We start from the raw sequence: 24,176 nt of genomic DNA, 5'->3' as shown, positions 1-24,176 counted from the left end.
TAACACAAAGGCCTCTTTGTTGTTACAAGGGGAGAAGAGAAACTGCCCTCATGCTGCAGCCCCAAGAGAATGGCCAACAGAGGCTTTAGTTAGAGAGCAAAATGCTGGGCATCAGCACGATTACAATGGTGGGAGACCTACTCCTTGCCAAAATGTAGAGCTGGTGGTCCATGTGTCATGCTAGCCACTAGCTGTCACGCATCCAAACTGCAAAAGAGCACATGGAAGTACTGGGCAGCAAGGGGAAGGGCAGCAGCACAAGCTGGGCATATTTCTGCTGCTGATCTCCCACCAGGCTCCTGTGACATCCTGACGTCTGGAGGAAGGGCTGAACAGGGCAAACCTCAAGGTCTGTTGCTGATGGAGAATGCCCCTCTCCTTCTCTCACCCTTCTCAAATTCTGATTTTGTTTGCCAATTACACCCAAATTACACTAAGCTAAAACAAGGAGGAGGCTATAACAGATTTCATAATCAGCAGAGTCAGTGCTTCTCTCCCAACACTGTCTAGCTCTTCTGGGGAAGGAGAGGCATGGTCTAGAGTGGGGGGAGATGAGCTGCTCTGAAGTTCAAGGCTGTGTTTTTCTACTCTTCTCACAAAGGAAGGGGCAAGGACAGTCAGGCTCAGGGGTGCACAGCATTGAGACAAGTTTAGGTGGCAGCGCAGCAGAACACACCTAGACCCAATGGCTGCTCTTAGTTTTAGCAACTTGCCTCACAAAACCACCTAAACCCAGTATAGAAAAGGTTGTAATGACTCCTACAGGATGTTCCTCTCTACCTCTCCTTTTTTGTTGGTGAAAAAATGTAACCCAATTTTCATGGCCTATTGGGTCTGGCACACTTTCTCCCCACTAAACATCTGCATGTTTATAACCCCAAACAGCTTCAACGTCTGACACCCTTAAAAAAAAGGAAGATTAGACCAATTGAGTGTGGAGAGATCCTGATGGACACCACCACAAGAATGTGATCGCACACACGCATTGTGTGCCTCTGCATGCCAGAGGTCACAGTCTGTCAATGGGCTGGTGATAAGGTGCGGTCCCACTTTCAGCTGGGACTGCTGGACATGGTAAACATGTCCTCAAAGGGAATGTAAGCATCTGTGCTAATGTGGGAGCAAAACACCATGCCATTTTGGAGTTTCCTCCATGTCATGAAAGAGGTTCCTTGTTTCCCGCCCACAAATAGAGTGTTTGCTTAAGGTTAACTTGGTGAATGCTTTCAGGAAACACAGTCTGGAAATACAGAGAACTCCTGCTGGCTCAGGGCTGCCTTCAGCATGTGGGAATGTGAAATCTTTCCATCCTCACTGCAAAAACCCCTTTCTCATTAGAGCCCTTAATTATTTCTAAACTTAGAAGCGAAAAAACAGCAACCACCAGTGTTCTGGTGTTTGTCTCATACCCAGTTTGTCCAAAGCACATCACAACCCTCTTCCCCCTTCCTTGGGTTGAGGTTTCATAGGACCGGGGTCTAACGGTTGGTGACTGTGAGATTGATTTTGGCAGGAACCCATTTGAAAAGCTGTGACAACTCACAAAATCATATGTACATGTTCACATGGACTATATGTGTACACTGTGTTAAAAGCGGGGTCTTTCAGCTGCACATTTCCATGCTATCTATCACTTGCATGTAGCAAAATGCTCCGAGCAGACAGATTATAGACACCTACTCCTTTAACTGCCATTTAGGTTAGTGGCCATTTGAGAAGCAGACTCAAGTGGGAAAGTCTTCAGTTTCCAATCCCTACCAGAGGGTATCAATGAGCTTCACAGAGACTCATCCAGAGCCCAATACCTTCAAGCAAATTCTTAAAGTAAGCACGCATACAGCATGCCAAGTCTGAGAAGGGCAAAAGGAGTGTTAATATTCCCTGGTCCCATATTTGCACATCAAAATCATGTGTCTTCAAAAGCTCTTGTCTCCAACTCACAGTTGAGAAGACCCAGCTGCAGAAGCGATGCCAGGGCTGTAAGGATCATGAAAAGCAGGAGTCCTCCTCTTCTCCCCAGAAACCCAACCACCGGGCACATGGCCAGGCAGGATGCCAGTGCAATCCCAGCCATGGTGTAGTAGTCCGCATAGAAGTTGTGGGTAATTGCCATCTTCGCTTCATGCCCCATCATGCTTTTTGCAAAACAGTGGTGTATGCCGTAACCAGTCAGCCTAGGGGAAACAGAACAGGGCAAGAGGAGATCATTGTTGAGAAGGCAGCCACCCACTGCAGTGGAATTCAAGGCAGGAACATCTTAATGCAGGAAGAAATTCTTCCGCTGCAGGAGTACAACACTAGTGCAAAAAGACTCATCTTAGACTTCTAGGTGCTGCTGCAAAAATAAGCGATGATCAAAAGCAGCAAAAAGAAAAATCTCTATTCAACCAGACATTTGCAATCTACTGGCTTTATTCATATAGCTGTTGCTTGTGGTATGACTGGGATACGAGCATCTTTACAAGGACTCCTAGTGTGTGATTGGCTTTCCCTGTGTATTTGAGAACTCCCCTCTTGCAAAGACATCTCTGTTCCCAGTGCATCTGCTGACAGCCATAGGAGACAGAGGTGCTGTGATGAAGCAGCCCGCATGTTTAAACAGCAAAACACTGTTCAATACAGCTGTGTCTTGAAGACCTGCCTGCGGCACTTGGTTGTACTGAAGACTGCATCTCGCTTCCCAAGCAAACCTGTTACAACTGTAGACCCCTTAGAAACCCCTTATTTGAAGTCACACATGCTGCAATTATTACCATTATGAAATGATAAGCCATAATTCAATCTATACATTTACACCACCCTTCACAGCTGTGTGTCTACTTTTCTTTTAGAAGTTTCTCTGTGATGAAAGTGATCAGCATCTTGCCGCTCCATTTCACTCCTCTTTCTCTTAGCACTCACAAAGACAAAAAGGGAAGGAAAAAGGAAGGAAGAGCACGGGGCTGGAGGTACACAAGTCAGATGAGAAGCTCCAGCATCACCCTCGAAGTGGTGCAAAACTGCAGTAGAGCTGCTGTGGGAGGTCAATGCTCTGAACAACTCCCATTGCAGCACAGATACGCCCTGCTGGGAAGGGCCTCCTGTCCCTGGCATCTAGAGCAGACGAACCTCACGTCACAAATGAATTTTGCCTGGCAGAGAGGCAGGCACAGATCCAGGCCTCCAAAACTGAATGGCAGGTCCGTTACACTGATACACTGCTACCCTCCTGAAGGTCAGTAATTAGAAACTCTAAGTGAATATTAACATAAGCATAAAAACAGTTGGGGGAATATGCAGTTGCTGAGTGCATGACAGCGATGACCTTGTGAATCAATGCTATAGTTCAAAATACATCCCCAACACTAAACACCTTGTCCCTGATAAAACCTAGCTACACTTGCTGTTACACAAGAATGTAAGCAGCTTTGGATACCTAGATTATAACTAGCTCCTCACGTAAGAGAAATATTAAACAGCAAAAAAGTATTCATAAAAGGACAGAGTTAATTAGGGCATATCTTCTTTCTCTTCTGTGCATGCAAACACACTTGCTGAAGTTGTTATTTAGGCCATGACCTGTAAACTAAATCAATGTATCATTTGGACTTCGCTTTCCAGCCTGCTTCCCCAGGAATTACTCTATTATGTTAACTCGTTGAACAGCTCAGAACAGTTGCTTTTAAAACTAAATACATTTATCTCCCTTGATGTCTTACCATTCCCTGTAAATGGTACCTTCTGCATGGTCCACACTACCAAAATTTACCACAGCCCCATCTAACAGGAATAACAGAATGAAAATTACATAGTTTTTTCTTCAACCCCTAAAAACAAACATGAAAGCTACTTCCTCAGACACACATCTGATCCATGCTTTACTTGGAGGCAAGCAGCCTCCGTGTGCTATTGCTAGAAGTTGGGCTGCCTAGTTCTGGCTTAGGGGATTTCCAAATGTGCATAATTGAAAAGGGTGAGGGAGAGAAGGGGAGGATTCCCCACATAACATTTCTCACAAATACAGTTAACGCTGGCTACCAAACCCACCAGCTCAGCCTAAGAGGAAACAGAGGGGATCACCCACTGGTAGGTGCGAGAGACACACAAAAATCATTAAAACCAGAGTTGGTTTTGCAACCAATAATGCAAGAGACTGAGCCCTGAAGCCCATGTGCCCCCGGGTGACCATCTGCCCAGCACAAGGGCTGTCCCCTAGAGGTTATAACTGATCCATAAGCCTGTGTAACAGGAGTGAAGGCTGCAGAGCAGGGCCCCGATGTGATGAAGAAGAAGGCATGAGAGAGCTATGTACTTCTAAATGGAGCAGAGGATGGGGGATTTGCAGGCTTGTTCCCACCTCCCACTTGAAAAAAAAATCATGACAGGTATTCAAATAGGCATTTTATAAGATTGAACAATTAGAAAATCTACTACCACTGCCCTCCCAGAAAGTCTGGTTTGGTTAGAGGCTAAATTTGCAGCCCATCTGTTTCCTCTTTACAAGGTGCTCAGTTCTGGACAGAAGGTCTCAGAGCCTGTAATTTGGAAAACCTTCAGGCAAATGCCTGGTTTTGCCTATGTATGCATGTCAAAGCCGAACCCTTAGGACACAGGCATCATGTTCTGTGAGACCACAGATATTCTCCCTACGTGCCCTGCACAAGATTTGTAATCCGGTTCTGAAGACCTATCAAGGACAGCTTTTATACAAGGGAGCAGGCTGGTATTTACTGGCAAGAAACATCTTCCTCTTCAACACAGCTATTTCAGATGTAAACAACTTGAACTGGCACTCCCGGGGCATTAATGATTTCAGAAATCCCACCAGCAGCAGCAGCAGCCTACATGAGTGAGCATTTACCAGCACATGTCTATGTGAGACCACTGGTGACAGCAGTGCGCTTGCAGAACAACACCTGAGAAGACACATGATACTGCTGCCTGAAACAATCGATGAGCTCCTCCATGTCTGCCATAAAAAAGAACTCCTTGCATCAGCTGGTGTTTTTCCATGATCATTTATCAGAGACACTAGCAAAGGGTCCCACACTAAGAAACAGAGGAGCTCGCCCATCATTTCCCATTACTGCTTCCAGTTCACCAACCACAGAACTATTCAGAGAGACTGAACTTACGAGTTGACACACAACACTACGATGTTTTTCCACAGGTTTCTTGTTCCCACCACTTTTACAATGCAGACTTTCTTCGGTCTCCTGGTGATCTCCTTTTCCAGCTCTGAAACAAACCAAATAAAAATCATTCTTTCACTGGGGGGAAAAAGGAAAGAGAAGCTTTGCTTGTGAACTACAGATATGCTAAGGGATGCTCCGGACAGCAGGACACTATCGACAACTCTAACAGGAGCTAAAAAAAAGCTGGACAACCTACCTAAATCCACCTCAGCTTCCTTCTTTTCTCCTAGGCTTCCCGTAACCTTCTTGCAGCTGAAGAACTGCCCAAGAATTCCTTCCCACCCCAAACCTTCTCCCAGTTTAAAAGGTGCATGTAAAATGGGGGCAGTACACAGACTGATCCCAGCAATCATGATACATTTCCTGAAGAACGTCAGGATTCTGTTCTTTCCTACCCCGCACCACAGGCAGGCCTGTGCTTGTGCAGTTACAACACCTGCTGCCGTTCTGCAATGTAGACCTGAAGAGCCATGGAAAGGACTGGAGCTCACACTCATTCTTTGTGTGAATCTTTTGAGGTTTGCTCAAATCCAGGTTTCAGAAAGAAGTGGGTAGGACACCATGTCAGCTCATCATTTTGCCTTCCACCCCATTTCAAAGAATTCAAATTGTTCTGATGGATGGACTAAACAGAAGACATTTGCTTAAAGAAAAACCCCTAAGCACCATCAGCTATGATGTCTCTGCATTTCAGAACTAGAGCCTCACCATGTCCTCAAAGCTCTGGGCAGCTCCAAGATTACATTTCTTTGCAATGCTATTTAACAAACAAGCGTTACAAATACTGCACTCAATATTCTTGTTGGTAGGGAACAACAACAAAGGGCACTGCTTACTTCCAACATATCATTAGGTTAGAGCTTGAACACCTACCCAAGTAAACCAACAATACCACTGTTTCCCAGACACTGGACCAGTGACACAGCTGGGCACAAAGTCCAATAAAAACAGAATAAGCCATAGCTATAAAGAAGCATCACAAACCTATAAAGAAGCACTCTAGGATAGACTAGGACTGCTTTTTAGGGCAAAAATTTGTACTGCTGCTTTCTACACTGACTGTGTTTAAAGGCGGCAGCACGGCCCTGTTCTGAACTGTGCATCCGTTCCCTTCATGCATACACAATTAGCACAGTGTCCTCAGTTGTCCGCATTGGCCTGCCCCAACCTCTGCCTTGCTTCACTGAATAGCAATCTCTAAGTGATGCAAGACAGGGAAAAATAAAAGCAAGCAGCAGGGTGTGTTTGGGAGAAACAAGATAAATCACCCAAATTTACAAACTAAACAAAAGACATGTTTGTCTGCTGTTGTTTGAAAACTGTATCATAAAAAAATAATAAACCAAAGAAACACTATTTATATGCAAATAGTTGAGCTATTCACTGCTCGTAGATCACTCCTGGTCTTCTATCCCGAGCAACTACAGGGAATGTTTCCGAGAAAAGCAGCAAAAAGTATTTTACATTAATGTACTCGAGCAGAACATTGCTGTACTACTTTCCTTGCTAACTGATAACAGCCATTTCTTCCCAGAATCTACACAGCATGAACCTCACAAAAGCATAAAGGAGGTGGAGCAAAAGAGGAAATTGGTCAAACTAATATATGTACTACAGGAGCACTCAGCAGGCTCAGCAATAGATCAGAGGTATCTTAAGAAAATAAGCAACAAAAAAAGATGGTTCCTAATCTCAAAGAGCAAGGTCAAAATGTTTTGGGTTTCTTTTTTTTTTAAGCAAGATTCTGGAAAGGAGTAAGTGGGAATAAAACAATTCAGAGCAACTGAAACAGATAGAACACAGCTACAAAGCCTGTAATTGAGCCCAAACACCTTCTACAGCAAAAGTCAAAGCAAGCGCTAGAAGCAGCACAACGTTTTGAAAGGCTGTTAAAGACCGTTTACTATTTCAGCTGAAGGGCAACAATGAAAATCGCCACCCAAACAGCACATGTTGCACAAATTTCATGTGGACATAAGGGTTCAATCTCAAACTGTCTAAGAATGACCAGATCTGGCCTGTCAAACACCTCCTGTGTCAACAGAGGACAGTCCCTGAGGCCATAGTCTTCAGATTTTCTTAATTTCATTTTTTTTTCTTCTCAAAGTAATTTTTACTTTTTTCTTTGAGAAGGGAAAGTAGATTTATGGTCAATCTGTGCTTTATTAAGCCACAACATAATAAAATCAAGAGAAACAACACTTAACTTGGTCATACTTCTTTTCAGAGCCAAACATTATTTTGCCTTCCACTCCTCTTTATTTATAGTCATGCATCCTTCCCACATGCACTCAAACCTCCTTTTAACCTTTCTTAAACATCAATCCTTCCAAACTGATTCTTGTTAATGTTTTTCACTGAACTGCTGTTCTACCCTCAAGCACCTTCTCTGCTTTAGCTGCAGCAAAGATCACACATGAGGAGATTTCACCTCTTCTCTACCCTGCCGTATGCCACAGTCTCCCTTCAGTGGCCCCTTGCTTCTGCTCTGATGTGGGTTATACTCCACAGATAAAAAAGAAAGAGGAAAAAAAGAAAACAGGAGAAAGAAAGAAAGAAAAAAAGAAAAAAAATTAATAAGAAGAATCTGTCCTCAAACCTTCCACCAAAGAATGCAAACATCACCTGACTTTGTATTGAAAGCCTTCTGGCTCTATCAGCTATTTACTCCTCCATCCCTCTATGATGTGTTAAAAATCCAAGCAAAACTCACCTGCGTCAGATGAATAACTCTCCTCAAGCCTCCACCACATCTATCTTTTGGATGGCTTTCTTCCTCCTTTATTTCTATATATGCCAGTTAGATATTCACCCCAAAAATCAATCATTTATAATGATCAAAATATCATTCAGATAGCAACAAATATGCTATGCTACTTGCAAAAAAGTCATCAGCTACAGAACTGGCTCTCATTTAAGTGGCCTGCTGTCCCTGGGAGTAGCCTGCTTGCACAAAAAGACCTGCTCTGTCTGTGATGGGCATCCGGAGAGTGACAGCTCTTAGGCTGTCTGGACTTCAACATTAAGATCTTAAATGAGAATTCAAGCCAATGCCTATTCAAAAACCCATGGAAGCAAACTATAGATCTCTCAGCTACTGGAATAACACCAGGACACCCCCATGCTCTGTAACTTATTCTTTGAGTTTGCACTGAAGTCACCAGTTCAGAAGGAATTTGCATTAAACGTTTCAGTTCTGACCGATTTACCAGAACAGCAAGTGTGGAAAATAAGAAACATTTTTATCCATTTACTCAGAGGCCCATTATGAGTTTTCCCATACTCCAGAGCCCACGCACACTCTAGGCTTCCTATTCAGGGACTCGGTAGGAAAACTGTCAACAAGCTAACTCTTTATACCTCAGTGGAAATTAAAACTATTCATTGTAAGAGTTTAAAGGTCTCATGGGGAGGGGAACCCTACCAGCTTCCAGCTCCCAACGCTGCTGAATTCTCATGGGATCCTCTGCATTTCAGGAGCACAGCTTTCAAAATCACAAAGTATCTTTAAAGCCTTCAAATGAAGCCACCCATCTCTGTATCACTTGGCAAAGACAAAATAGACAAAGCTCAAATCAAGCTGAAAAAAAAGGATGCCCAAAATGACAAGTGTCCTGTGGTGATGGACTTCTGCTGGATTTTTCTGGCTGCTAAATGATACTGTCAGTAGCTCTTTGAACATAAAAAGACCTATGGAAGCCCAGCACAGAGGCTCAATCAATCCCTGGAACACGACAGCTCTGCAGCAGGAGGCATATCAGTCCGAAACGCAGAGCTGAAACAACCTGCTCTCAGCCCCACTGAGTTACTGTACATAGGTTTATTTATACCTTTCAGGATTTCTGTCTCCATTAATCCCCTTTGTGCTTTTTCACTTATTTATATCACAGAGAACTAGCAGCTTGATGTATTGCATTTTTGGAAAGCCTAAGAGTTAAAATAAAGGAATATTGAAATCTATCAGGTCACATACAGAAATTATGAGATGGGTAAACAGCTGACTGATAAGCAGACAGCAATACGGGATAGAAAAATGGGAATCGTCAGCGGATAGCAGGAGGTTAGTGGCAGGGTTACTCATTCAAAACAAAAAAAGGAAAAGAAATCTTGTTTAATAACCTCACTTGGGAGCTTGGCACAAACTTTAGGAATGTGCCAATGAAGTCTGCTGGTCACAAAGTGAGGCACTGCCTGCAGTACAGCACAGAAATGGGATGTTAGAGGGAACTAGGTGAGCTTGAGACCCTGTGTGTCAAAAGCAACTAAAAATGTAAAATACAAGCTAAGATACTTAGGGACTAATGGGAAATGCTTCTGCTGGAAGGTAAGCTTTTAGTAGATACTGTTTTAGACTTGGCTATATATTGCTTGAACACAAGTCGTTTTAAGACTCCAGTTTATTGTGTCTATGAATATTTGCAATTCAGACGAGCTACTGGTGCTCTTTCACAATTTTGGGTATCAATACCTGAGAAACAAAAGCTTCAGCAAGCCTATTTATAAAAGGAAAGGAGGCAGAGGACCTCAGCTCAGCAAAGGAACAGGTCTGCTGTCTGCTCACATAGCATAGGAAAAAAAAGATTTAAGGTAGTCACAGACAGGATCAAATGGGAAGGCTAAATATCCCAAGCCACAGAGAACCAGGACACCTATAGTATATTTTTGTATTGAACGCTAAGATGTACCTGAGTACAAGAGCAATTTGAAGTCTGGAATGGCCTTCCAACAGAAGCACAGGTCATAAATACCAACAGCATTTAAAAATGAAACTCATTTCATGAAAGCAACTGTATAACTCAATAACTGTAGCAGCAAAGGACTGATTGCAATAATTTGTTTCAATCCTGAATCTCCAATTACATTGAAAAAAGATAGGAAAAACCAGACATAAGGTTGCAACTGCAATCCTCAATAGCTCATATGCATTATGATACAGCACTTAATTAGATGATCACACATTAGTTTTTCCCCCAGAATGCTCCCTGCAGTCAGCAAATGGGCAGCTATTAATGATGTCTCTACCTTTACCACTCAACATGTGCCCCTTAGCCTTATTATCCAAGCCTCCCAGAGACTGCAAAATCACAGGTTTCCTCAGAGACATTCCTACAGTGCTGTCAGAATATTCATGTATTTCATGAATACCAATGAAGCCATCTCCACCACTTTCTTGTAAGAGTAAGGAGAAAGATTATTTCTGTTTTGCAGGCAAGAAGATAAAATACAGAGAAATTGTGTCCAGAACGAGAAAATTCACACAGCAGTAACCCTTAAAGATGCTGATGTAAATGCTCTCAGCTTTCTGCAAATCAAGTGCCAGATTTACATGCCTGAGACAGACACTGAAGAAATTGTGATTAGTGACAGCACTGAAAGAGCCTGATTCCAGTGAAATTTCCATCATCATACAAGAGCATCTCTGGCAGACACAGGGAATGGGTACAGCCCTTCAGAAGGCATTCAGATTCATTTCCCCAAGGCTGTCCTCTTTCCTTCTTCAACCCTCTATCTTATTCACTACACACCTTCCAAATTCTGCAACAAATGAGGAACAGACAACAGCTTCATTCCCACAGCATCGTCCATCCTATGCACTGATTCGTCCATCCTATGCCCTGTAGAAAAAATAGGTCGTAATCATGTTATTAAGGGCTATGTCATCATGCCTTCATACCAGGAGGCCAAGCAAGGGTTACCCAGGCAACCTGACTTCTTGCATTTCAACAGAGCTTGACTTGTCAACGTTTACATTCCTCTAACATCACCAACATTAAAGAAAACCCAACACAAAGAACACCTCAAATATCATTGCAAGGAGCTGTATCTGAGCCATGAAGAGGTTTCAGATACCTGCACGTGCATTGGTACTATCTACTGCCAGAGCTATGGAGGAAACCTCAGCAGGCAGAGGAGGCGAGCTGGGCAGTATGAAGAGGTGAAGCACGAAATTTAGGGGTGGATATCACAAGAGTGCTGAGACTGAATCCCTGGGCTCAACAGCTTGTTCTAGAGGGAGGGGAAAAGCAAATGATTGCAGCCCTTTTGGTCTCCATGCTCTAGCTCTCCACTCCTCTTCTTGTACAGCTCTTAATTCCTCAGTCCTTTGCTCCCTTTGTCTTAGTCCCCTCCAACTATGTTTATTCTTTGCCCCCACAACTCTTCATACTCTTATTTCCTCTCTTCTTTATCCACTGGTCCCCTTGTACTTCTCTCTACCCCTGCTTGGTTCCCAAGGTCTCCTCTCCTACCACTCATGTCCACATCCAGACTCATTCATCCTCTCCCCTCAGCGCAGAGGGGCCAGAGGAGAACTGGCAGCACCAAGGCTTGCTGCCAGCCCTCCCCATGCAGTTCCTGCCTTGTGAAGCCAGTTCCTCTAAGAGGAAAGGTAGCACTGGGGACAAAGAGCCACTGTGTGGGCTGGGCACAAAGCAGCTGCGACAGGCTGGAGTGTGGCCAGCGTGAGTCTGTGGAGGACTCAACTGGTGTGAAAGAGTCATTCAAGCTTAAATAGAGGCTGACAACCCCCCTTTTTTTTTTTTTTAATTATTATTATTTTCTTTCATATTTGGCTTTTCCCACTGACATAAGAAGGCATGTACTCAGTAGAGCACTTCCTTTTTCTCTCTGTCCCCTCCAAATCCTGCTGCTCTCAGAGGTCACTACTGCCCTCATCAGGGATACAGTCAGGGAATGCACAGGCTCTCCTCTTCCATTCCTGTAGGCATAGCCAGCAGTAGAGGACTTCTTAACTGATGAATTTCATTCTTGTTACTCATTGTTTGTCAAGTACTGCCTATCCTGAAAGAACTGCACAAACTCCATTGGTTCCCACTCCTGGAAAAGAGGGGACCACCAGGAAAAACCTAACCCCTCCTGAAAGCTGATTTAATATACAAGAAGGTAACAGAAATCACTAGCTGGTTTTGTTTGACAATAGAAATCTCTGTGGCTAACACACAGTCTTTTGTAAGACTTAAAGGCTGCCTTCAAGTAGCACCTTGACCTGTTTTAACTAAATTCCCCACATTTATCTGACTTTCCCCTAAGACTCTCATTTTGTTTGGCACCATTAACCAAAAACCAGGATCTGGTAAAGCAACACATCTGGCAGGCTTGTAAGTAGTAGCATCACATGTATTATGGGGTCAGGAAACTTGCTTCCTTTCTCAAGCTAATACACCTAGCTCTTAATCTACTACAAGCTTCAAAACAGTACTGTAGTAGTAGGTGTGAGGGTGTAAGGATATGAGTAAAACTTTGTTGGGAGAGTTAATCTTTTCTATTAGGGAAAGAGACTGACTTTCAGACATACGGCTTGTTCATACTTCCTTCTGCTCTTTACCCAATGAAAGAAAGAAAAAAAAAAAGCATGTAAGTACACAGATCCAAGCCTCATGCTTAGGAAAAATAATAAAACAAACCAGAAAACTAGCTTATGTATAAAAAGGAAAGTCACGGCAGCGTGCAGCTCAGTAGCAAGAATGGTGATGATAATTTTCTTTTCTTTTGTTTAATTAAAAGCCTCTGAAAACCACAGCTTTCCTAACTCCAATCCACACACATACATAGACACAGAGCACCTGTCACCACTATATCCCTTCTTCCTCTCCACCTTGTGTTCTGCATGCTAAAGCACTGGCCTTTATTTGGATGCTTGATCTTTGCCGGTCACTTTTGTAATTACATCAGTATTATTTCTCTGAGCTTAGAGAGGAACCTTGGAAAGGAACAGCTATAAAGTGTTTGTCCACATGAGCACTCTGGTTTGTGTTTTCATCTAGACATGAGCAAAAAGAGGGTTTTGTTATTCAGCCTGGTCAAGGAGTTATAAACACTCTTTTCTCTAGTTCTTTAAACCGATCTCCACACTTCCTAACCATTTACCCCACTTGGGTAAAAATGACTGCACTGCAGCTGCACTGAAATGCATGTTTGTTCCTTCTTCCACAGAGGAACAGGGAAGAGATGGAGAAGTTTTTGGAGAAACTGGCAGTGAAAAATCTGTACTGAATAACTATTATCAAAATATTTCATTTGCCTATGACTGAAGCTGACATTTCCAATAATGTTTTCAAATATTTGTCAACAAAATTCACCAAGTCTGTTTTACAAACGACATTTCAATATGCAGTTGGATTAAAAAAACAGAATAAGCATTCTCCTGATGCAAAAAGGCATTTAAACTTTAATTTCTAAAAGATGGTAAAGTGTTGAGCTAACTGGTGAAATTTTGAGACTCAAAACATTAGGGATGATTTAACTAGGTCTAATAAACACAACATAGATTTTGTAAGCATTAAAGAAAAAAGAGCACATAAAGCCAAACATCTCTTTATGAAGGCATTTTTTTTCCTGCCCAAAATGAGCAGGTATACCAATCATTCAAAAATAAAGCCACTTAAAAGGTACTGAGGGAGCAGCTCTTCTTGTGTTTTGCAACCATCATCATCACTATGTTACACCCCTGGGACAGGCTACTGAAGATAAGGGCAATGTTTATTTACAACATTCAGGCCTCCTATCAGCATCCCTTGTCTCACTTTGTTTACCATGCAGGCATTCCCCTACTACCTTGTCGGCTAAGCACTGCCCATCAGCTGCCTGTGCTGATTTCTCCAGGAAGGGGTTAGCACAGCCACAGGACCTTTCAAACTGCAGCCAGACCACTGTCCAGACATTCAGCTATTCTCTACAGAGACATCTCCCATAAGAGCACTGCTGAACTGCTCCCACCCTATGGATTGAGTCAAAACCAGCAGACATATTTTACTTTCTTTTTTTTTCCACCCAATGCCAAGTCTCTAAGGACCAAGCAGGCCTTACAGAACTTTAGTGGCACTTTCTACTATGGGGGGCATACCCAAATGGACCAGTAAAAGCCTTCAGCTGGCAATATGAATAGTGCAACTCTTCATAAGGTAAAAGAAGCCTGTTCATTGCTTGGACAGCAAGTCAAAGTTGCATTTTCTCACATCCCCAAAATACCTCACCCACTTGAATGCTACTTGTTTTTGTTATGGAACTCTTATCAGCTGCCAAAAAGGGTACGTATCATAGAATCACAGAATATCAGGTCGGAAGGGACCTCAAGGATCATCCGGTCCAACCTTTCTTGGCAAAGGAACTGTCTAGACTAGACGCCTCAGCACCCTGTCCAGCCGAATCTCCAAAGTGTCCAAGGTTGGGAGATCCACCACTTCCCTGGGGAGATTATTCCAGTGGCTGACTGTTCTCGTTGTGAAAAAATTCTTTATTGTGTTCAGTTGGAATCTCTCCAGGAGTAATCTGTATCCATTACCCCGTATCTTTTCCATGGGACTCCTTGTAAAAAGGGAGTTTTCATCTTCTTTGTAGCCACTCTTTAAAAACTGGATCATGGTGATAAGGTCCCCAAGATCCTTCTTTTCTCTATTCTAAACAAACCCAGAGACTACTGTAACTCCTGTAATGATCTCTTTTATAGGATACACTAATTAAACTGCTACACATGAGTAAAATTAGAGTGGGGTTTCCAGCTGGAAAGGTCTGCAAGTGAGCAGTTTGTCATTTAAATGTATTGGGAGGCAGTTAGGACAATGCAGCAAGAAATAATAAACAGTAATACAATGGTCCCTAACTAGAGCAAAACAGTTTACAGCTCTTTCAGATGGAGAACAAAGAATAAACCAAATCAAGAACAAAAACCCTCCACACAGACAGGAAAGCTCAACAATGGAGTCAAGAGGAAATAGGGAATATCTGCATCAGGCTCAAGGGTATCCTTTCTCACAGATGTGTATCAGCTTTTTATCCACTCCCTGCTACAGCAACTATAGGAACGTGATTATAACAAAAGCAGAGAAATGCTTTCTTCTGCTTACTAACCCACTGGGAGACACAAGACCTGTCATTTGATCACAATCTTCACTCAGGATTTCGACTTTTCTCCTGCCTTCACTCAGAGCATCAACACTCCCACACACCCAGAATGAGAGGGAAGGTCCTTCCTTCTGAAATTTGTAGTTAAGCTCATTTAATCCTTTTGATACTGCTTCTCTCTTACTCTCCCCTACAGAAATGTGTCATCCCTCCAGAGCTGGGTCAGGAAAGCCTTAGAGTGTAGGGGTGCAGAGAGAACTTAAAGAGAAAAATGAGGGAAGAAATACTAAAAAACCCCAACAATACCCCCAACAAATCCAGTATCAATGACCATATTCTGTATCACAAAGTTTACACTTCCCTTTGCACTGACAGCTGCTATATCTAAATGTATCTGCAGGCAGAGAAATCATAGCATCAAGATGTGTAATAATGCTCTAGTTTCCATATGAAAGGAAGTTCCTCCTTAAACCAAGCGTGCTCCTACCATGAAACTGATGGAAAAAGTAATCAGTCACAAATAACAGTCATAAAACCATTTTGACACTTAGCATTCCTCCATGGACAATATCATTATACATGGCTTAAATAAATCCCTCTAGCCACACAGTTGCACCTTTATCATCTTCCTTAAAGGAAACTCAGGTAATTTATTTTCTTCTTTCCCCTAAGAACCATTTTATTTCACCTGCAAATTCAAGAAGCTGACTAGCTGAGAAAAACCAAATGTAGAGTTAGCTGGGAAACTCCAAGTCCAATTGTGAGACATTTCACTGCCTCAGAGACAGGATTTCTCCAAGACCCATCTTTGATCTGGGGAAGATCTGCAAAAAGGAGTTGTGGGGGTGGAGATCATTAGGTTAATGGCTGCTCATATACCCCTATGCTTTTCACAACCTTAGCAGAAAAATGGCATTTAGCATAGCAAAGCCATGCTGTGGCTAATTAACATCAATATGGCAACTGCGTCAGAAATCAGAGCAATGACCTGGGTTTGAAGACCACAGACCCAAATCAGACTTTTTCACCTCTCAGTGATGAAGACTGCCTCATCTGTTAGGCACTGATGCTAACGGTGACACTTTTCTATGCTGGGTGGAGTCTGTCCCAGTGCTGACTGATGCTACGGTTACCCCTGTAGCTTGAGACCCTTGACAGTGAATATCAAGCCAAGCATCACTCCTACCCATGGGCAAAGCTACTGGGTGACATGCCCCTGTTGCCCCTGGGTCAGAGCAAGTAGGGCTTGAAAAATTGGGGGAGAAAATAAACATTTCCACTGCTTTCTGACTGTAGTCTGATACAGATTGCAAGTGACAGTGCAAAACAGGTGCTTATGGGCACCACCAGGCCTGTGACAAGGAAGAGGGGAGCCCAAAGCAAACGTGACAGATGCACCAGTGAGGTGAAGATGCAGAAGCTCTTCACCTTTGCTGTAATTAGAGACAAACTCACAGTCTCTTCTGCAAAGCACCCTGCACAAACGCAGCATGGCTATTTCAGTGACAATCCCAGTGACAAGACAAATCATCTCTTTCTAAAAGCATCAGTAAACCAAGGAACTGATAATTAAGACTCTGAACCAAAACCTGCACCCTACTGCTACTACTTGCAGGCCTACTCAATCCCCAGGACAGCATAACTCAGATGATGCACGAGAGAAAAGCAAAATGGCTCTTGGAGAAAGGCTTTAAAGAGAAACTGTAACGTTTTAGGTTTGTCATAGGGGGCAGTTTTGAATTGGGGGTTCAAGTGCTGCTGCTTCTTCAAACCCACAGAGTAAGTGCTGTATGAGGGCAGGATCCCAGTGAGCAGCTTCCTTAGAACATAGTTTCCAGAGACACACAGGGCTGAAGGAGCATTGGGTAACTGGCAAAATTCTTCAGGAGATGTCTCTAAAAACATATGGCAGTGCAAGATGAAAGTGCAATTACTAGGACTGTTCAACAGGCCGAGTAATTCTAAACACTGCTGGAGTCTGGAATGGTTTTTCAACAAAAGGAAAATGGATGAATGAATGAATGGGATGATTTCATGGGCAGTAAATAGATTGTTTAATTATGGTCAGCAATGTCACGTGCAGCCTTTTGAGAAGAGTGGGGGGATTTGAGGTTGTCTGTCTGTCCTACTCACCGGGCACCACTCCTTTGATGTCACTTTCTGTGTTCATCTTATTCTTGTGTGTGAACTGAAGAATCAGCTCCTTGGATGCCTCAAACTGTTGCGTAGCCATCAGCCACCGAAGGGACTCTGGGAAAATACTTCAAAGATGGAAAACAGGTCAGGGTTGCTTCCAAGTTTTTGTCAGAGGAAGAACCGATAATGTGTAGCTGCTCATTTAACTATTCATGAGCTATGTAATTACTTTCAAAAAAGAAGAATCACTTATGAAACGAGGGAAAACAAATTCAGAATGTGCAAATTAACGGTATTTTCTTTTACACTGATTCACAAACGATACAGGAACTGTCCTGCCACACAGAAATAGGACATATTAGAATTTTATAATGTATTAGGGGCATTTTACCCGTTAATATGATTTTGAAAGAACTGGGAGGAGGCAGCACTGTCTGCAATAGACACTTGCTGCCAAGAAGGGAATGAATGAGATATGCAGTTAACACACGGCATTTCAGACCAAAGAATGAAAATAGCTGACAGAAGCGATTTGGATTCTTTTGTAAAGACAGGGAGATGAAAGAGAGGAATTACATTTTAGAATTATAATGGAACAGCTATTTAAATTTTTAAACACATAAAGATCTTTTCCCACATATGCAGACTTTAAGCCATTATTTTATATGGGTCAGTATTGTGCATACTCCAGACAACAACCAGTTGTTGCTCTAAAAGTTTCTCAAGATAAAGACAACGTTATGTTAGTGGAGTTGCCTTAAAAATATACATGTGCACACAGTGTTACAAGATAAAGTTTATTTCCCATCTGCGTTTCCTTCAAGTGCTGATATTCACCTGATTCATTAGCTTAACTGATTAGTCTTCCTTTAACATGAGTTTATTTTAATACAAAACCAAACCAAATATGTAGATCTTCAACCAACCAAAACCTCCCATACTACAGATATATAAACTTTCAGTTGACTCCAAGCATATTTTTCTTTACTGTGCAGGCCTCATTTTCCAAAAAAACCTTTCTAAGAACAAATTTAACAACTACTTCTAACTTCAAGTATACAAAAAAACCCTCAAAAGTCCTTCACAACACTGATCTTTCCTGTGGATGCTACCTTGGTTCTTATACTTCTAAGCAGTGGACCAGGCAATTGCATCATTATGATGCTTTTAAGTCTGATGCAATTTGGAAGACAGCTTAGTGAAACCTCCATCTTAGAGAAAGTATGATTATTTTGAAAAAGAGGGAAAAAGACCCATGATGGAGGGAAGTCAAGCAGTCTGCTATCCACATGATATTAGGCAATAAAAGTATTATAACAGCCATGCAGCTTGACAGCTTATTTACTACCACTGGTGCTGCATGAATGCTTTGGCATATCCTCCTGTAGAAAGTCTTGCACTCAAAAGCATTTCTTGAAATATTAAGAATTCTTTGAATGCAGAATCCCCTGGTGCTTGGCTCCAAAAAGGGGACAGCCTCAGCCATCAGCCTAAAAAGCTGTGTTTCTGAATGATCCCCTTACCAAGCAACAAACCCCATGGCAAGCACCCACTCCTAGGGAAAGGAAGAGAGCTGCAGGGATGGGCATTGTGGGGACAAATGCCATCTCTACCTTCCAACTCAAGCAGGTTTCTCAAACTGGAAGTGCTGAAGCCTCACACCTTTCACTGCTCCACTACCCTGTGTGAGCAGTGAGAGGTTCAATTAAGGATCTTTAAAAACTCCTGGCCTGCTTTGAGCCCAGGTTATGAGGCACAGCAAGCAGAAATGCTGGCCACCCCATCTGAGTGCAAGTGCCTGAGCTCACTTGGGCAGCGTGGACCCCACTGCCAAGGGTCGTTTCTATGCACCTACTGTTGCACCTTCTGTTGCTGAATGGAACACCATCCCAAACTTAAAAACCAAACCCCTGGCCTCTGTGAACTTCTGCATGGGAATTTGGTCATCACCTGGCATTAAATACTAGTTGAATGAAGCTTAAGAGAGCTTTCTGCCAAGGGCAGGCAGCTGCTCAGATCATCAAGCTGAGCTGACTGCAGGCACCTGGTTGATAATCTTCTACTTCCTCCATCAGCAAGGAAAACACCAGCCTTTTGCAGTCCAACAGAAGAACAGGGGACAGGTGGGTGGAGGAAAAAAAGATCCTAAGCCTAAGAAATCCTAAGAGCAGAGAAGAACCCTTGACAGACAGAAGGAGGCCAGGAAGGTACCACAAGTAGCTTGAAGGAGAACTATGATCCTGTCCAGATGCAGAGCAAACTCATGCTCACGTGTCCCGGGTTCAGCAGTGGCAGTCATTTTTCTCCTTCTTAGTAGCTGGTGCAGTGCTGTGGTTTTGACTTTCATCCTGGGAACAGCGCTGATAACACCGATGTTTTTAGTCGCTGCTCAGTAATATTTACTCTGACCAAGGATTTTCTGAGCCTCATGCTCTGCCAGGGAGGAGGGGAAGCCGGGAGGAAGCAGAGACAGGACACCTGACCCAAACTAACCAAAGAAGTATTCCATACCACAGCACGTCATGCCCAGTATATAAACTGGGGCAGAAGAGGTGGGGGAGTGAGCGAGCAGCTGCATGGTTCAGGGTTGCTGGCTGGGCTTAAACCACAACATCATAAAAGGGTGTAGTGTGTCAATTAGAGGTCTTCCCCAGGGCAACAAGCCCAGTTATTACAAATTTGTGTCTTGTCAGGGTAAATCATAGAATCAGCTAGTTTGGAAAAGACCTTTAAGATCAAGTCCAACCATTACCCCAGCACTGCCAAGACCACCACTAAACCGTATCACTGAGGGCCTCATCTACACAGTTTTTGAACACTTAAATCCTACCTAACAGTACCAGAAGAGAACTGGCCACCCCTTCCCGATTCTTCAGTTTTGGTTAGAATGAAAGAGGTGTATATAGCTTCTCATGTGCACATGGTCAGGAGCAGAGCAAACCTGTAGGTGGGAAAGGGTTAAGCCCCAGCCAGGAGGGGCAAACAGCTCTTTGCAGAGAGATGGAAGAGAGTAAGGAGGAGGCAGGACAGGGGCAATCACAGCATCTGTTATTGAACTCACTGCTTTAGGTACACAACGGGGAATTAATGAGCAGTGCAATTTTCTAGTTCTTTCATTACAAGTCTGTTTTCTTCCTTCATCTGTAACATATGCTGCTGGTCCATGCTCTGTTCCCCAACACAATGCTGGGGGAAGAGGGGAGGCGCAGAAAGGAAAGAGGTAATAAAATGGCAGCACTTTCTAGAGAACATGCAACAGATGGGAAAGAAAAGCCTAAGAGAAGAGTGCATACTGTACCAACAGTATAATTAAACAGGCATCCTAACCAGAGTTCATTTCTGCAAATGCAAAAACACTGGGCAACACAAATCCTGTTACTTTGGCTATTGCCACTGCTTATCGAGCTGTCATATCACACATTATATACAGGGGATCTATTTGGCTGGTCTGCCTGTCCCGTTCAGCCTAAAAGCAAAAAAGCCCTTGCAGATTAGGAAACAAATGTTAGCATTTCCTATTGCTTTCAATGTCACCCAGAGACAACCTCCCAGCAAGAATGTATGAGACCCTGACTCAGCCACCTGGAAAATGTGTCACCTCCAGAAGACTGATGAGGGGTTACTGCTGTCCACATTATTACCTCATTCGTTAGATGTCTTCATGCTATTGCACTGTCCTTTTGGACACAAATATCTGTTCGATATTGGGTTCTATTCAGTGGTGGATACAAATCATTTCAGCTGGCAGGCATCCAAGCAGGAGCTTTTGCAGCAGACCTGCACGTGCTTGCACATATATAACATATGGCAGGTTTGGGAGAACAGCACATTAACAAGAACACTTGTGGTTACTCATCATAAAGATTAACACTGACAAGATGAGACTGTTTAGATGCTATATGATGGAAAATGGGAGGAGAGGAGGAAAACCAAACCAAAACATTATCTTGCAAAGGACTTGCAACTTTCTCCTGTGTGCCACATTTGCCTTCAGCCCAAGCTGTGGAATCCTACCTTGAGGACAAGAGAAGAAATCCCCAGAGGGTTACCACCATGAACACAGAAGAACTCTGTAAGGCATTCATGTGCTAATAGAAAAAACATATAACTGACAAAAATTCTTATGTACTGTAACAAGTTTTTACATGTTGTAACTTGTCAGTCATTACAACTGGCAGTTTGGCTCCTCACAGTACACACAAAAAAGTGTTACCTTTAAAATGAACAAACTAGTGTGTTTTTACTGTTATGGCTTTGTACAACACTGCTCTCATAAGCCTTTTTTGGTTTTGCCACCACTGAGTATCACTATTAAGACAGAACAACAAAGGAATTTTTTTGGGAAGGTTGATAAAGTCCTGGTGGGGATGGACCTGGCACTGTCCCCAAGGCAAAAGCCACTCCACTTCTCTCAGAATAGCTGTACCAATGCTGCGGTGCTGCTGGTGCAGCAGGCAGAGAGGAGCAGGAGAGGAGGATTTGTTGTGGGAGCAATCCCGAGCCACTGCCTGGTGGACACTGCCCCAGTGTCCACCCAAGCTTTGGCACAGCATGGGCTAATTCGGGCAAAACCGAGCAGGCAGTCTAGCTCAGGGCTGGCTGCCACATGCACACAGGACATCCAAGTGCGCTTGTTCAAGAGCTGACATATGTTATTTTGAACCTAGCTTTGGTTAACCCTGGCCAAAGAAACCAACAGTGACAGCCCAGAACAACAATACAGGTTTTAAGGGAAAATGTAGCTGTGCAGACACAGTCTGACAATAGCTCGGCTGAGATGCATCCTCTCAAGAATTGTTTTCATCTTCAAAGGCCAAGTGACAGACTGAATAATAGCAAAGTACAACTTTGCTGTTGAAAGAGGACCTTCTCCTGAGTTACCACCATGTCGCAGCATGTAACCTATGTGAGTGCTACAGCAAATTATAAACTTATTTCTTATTGCAAAGTCAGATCTTTGCAAAAGGGGAATGGAAGAACAAAGGGAAAGACTTGTACATTTTGTAAAGCATGCACATCTCCCAACAGTGAAACACCTCCCAAGTCAAACACCGGGAGCACATCTTGTCTTTGTCACGACAGGAGGAAGAAATACTTACACCCAGTAAAGCAGCATTAGCAGGAAAGGACAGATGATAATTGCCTGGAGGACCTGCCAGTCCCTGCAGAGGGCAGCCAGCCCTGGCATGAGGAACTGCCCAGCCATTTCAATGAAGCTTGCCGCCATGGTGATCATGAACCGGTGCCCAGGAGGACAGAGCTCTATCCCTGAAACACAGAGCACAAGCAAATCCATTAGCCCCCCCTCCAGCAAAGGCATCCACAGAGCATCTCTTTATGAAGCTTTCAGAGAGCTAACGTCCTTCAAGACCTTGACCAAAGTTATGCACAATCACATAAATCTTGGTTCCTCCTGTATTTAGGCTTCAAGTACCATTGCAGCTACAGCGAATCCCATTAAGTGCTGCCTGTGGCACAAACACCGCAACTTCCATACACCTATTATATCTCCTGCAGATCTGCTGTACCTTCATTGTCAGCTTTTCTTCAGTCTCTGCCTAGAGAACCATTTTACCAAATGGTAAGATACTTGTTTTTGAACGGGAATGAAGGGTAAAGCACAACCCAAAGATTTTGGGTTGGGCCTCTTCACACTTCTCGAGATGCTGTGTAACCTTCCAATCAGTTTGCTGGGAGGCAGAAGAGCACAGCTCTCAGCAGGGTACAGGCTCCCAGCTCATATGGGATGCCACCTGCCCACAGTTTAATATGCAACAACTCAGCTGTTTCCAAGCTGGATTTTGCGGAGTGGGTTGTTTCTGGTTTGCTTTTTGTTTTCACAATAACTAATCTTGATCAACTTTCAAAGGAGCCAGCCTTCCACCTCTCCTATCCTGTTCCTCATCCTCCCTTTTGCCATGCGGCAATTTACTACAATCACTGGCATTCTTGGTCATCTTAGCTGCCTTGTAACAAGTGAGCTCTGTTAAGCTTCCTTAAACCCCGAGCTCTGGCTACTGTTATTCAGTCCTCAGAAATGAAGAGAAATATATCAGCATCACAGCTTTAAGAAACCCACAAAGTAAACAACAACATAAAAAAATCACAGAAGAAATAGCAGAAAAATTGGACTGCCTTGTGGAAATATATTTGAACAATTTTTCTGCCAGTAAGATTGCTACAGAAGCCCCTATTTCATATTTCCCATTCGCTCACATTCACTTCTACAAATGAATAATTAAGCACAATAAACCTGCCACAAGTTGTGTAGTACTTATCGGCATGCTGATACAGAAACATAGGCTGGTAAGCATTCACGATACATTGTTGTCAGCATCATTGCTTTTCCTTGGGATGTTTCCTATGGTTGTTTTAAATTAGGATTTAATGGTTGTTAAAATTGTAATTGAAAAGCTATAAAATAAGAGGAAGAGATGACAGCTACTCCTTCATTCCCTCTCTCATCTGTAGCTTGTTTAGCGTTTATCAGTGTAACAGATTTAATCTACCTCACCAGGAACTAGCTTGTAGATCAAATGTAGAGTTAAACATCACGCATTTTCCTCTCCCCTTTTCAGCCAATGACAAATACTATCCATGGATTTTTCCCAATACATATGAAAACCATATCTGTTGCAAGGCAATCCCAATTTACATTAGCTTAACCACAAACACAACCGCTCTGGAAAAGAAAGGCAGCAGGCAGGAACCCTCAAAGACTCTCACTCGCTACAAAAGGCTTTTACATTTTAATTAGAAAAACTAGATTAAAACAGAGCTCCTTATGACATTAATATGGTTTTATTCTTACTAATGAAGTATCCCAAGCCTAGGTGATTTTTTAAATTCTATGCAAAGAGGTCACTTCCGCTTTATTTCTTTAATCTCCAAATACAAAGCTGTTCTGTTTGTTTTTCCAAATCTTAAAAGTATAGTTACTCACACTCCAGTAGTCCTTCATTAAGTACCAGGACAAGTTTTGTTGCTCTAGGAACGGGAAGTCTG

The 24,176-nt window shown here is 43.0% G+C and overlaps 1 protein-coding gene across 2 annotated transcripts in view; it reads right to left on the bottom strand.

Annotated features, from left to right (window-relative positions):
* The window catches only part of SLC22A23 (solute carrier family 22 member 23), a 111,041-nt gene that overhangs the window by 11,416 nt on the left and 75,449 nt on the right, over window positions 1-24,176 (bottom strand). The window contains exons 4-8 of one of the 2 annotated variants that reach the window (XM_061346590.1): window positions 22,271-22,439; window positions 17,169-17,296; window positions 10,700-10,789; window positions 5,115-5,217; window positions 1,942-2,174 (exon numbers count right to left, since the gene is read on the bottom strand). In XM_061346590.1, the coding sequence (XP_061202574.1) occupies window positions 1,942-2,174; window positions 5,115-5,217; window positions 10,700-10,789; window positions 17,169-17,296; window positions 22,271-22,439 (723 nt within the window). The remainder of the gene's footprint in view (window positions 1-1,941; window positions 2,175-5,114; window positions 5,218-10,699; window positions 10,790-17,168; window positions 17,297-22,270; window positions 22,440-24,176) is intronic. The other variant, XM_061346591.1, reaches the window with a different exon arrangement.

This window comes from Neopsephotus bourkii, unplaced genomic scaffold (genome assembly GCF_033783945.1).
Source record: "Neopsephotus bourkii isolate Nb327-2 ecotype Australia unplaced genomic scaffold, CSIRO-AGI_Nbou_v1 NB_272, whole genome shotgun sequence".
Lineage (NCBI taxonomy): Eukaryota > Metazoa > Chordata > Aves > Psittaciformes > Psittacidae > Neopsephotus > Neopsephotus bourkii.
The sequence above is the reverse complement of the archived record's forward strand: the minus strand, read 5'-3'. Positions and strand labels throughout refer to the sequence as shown.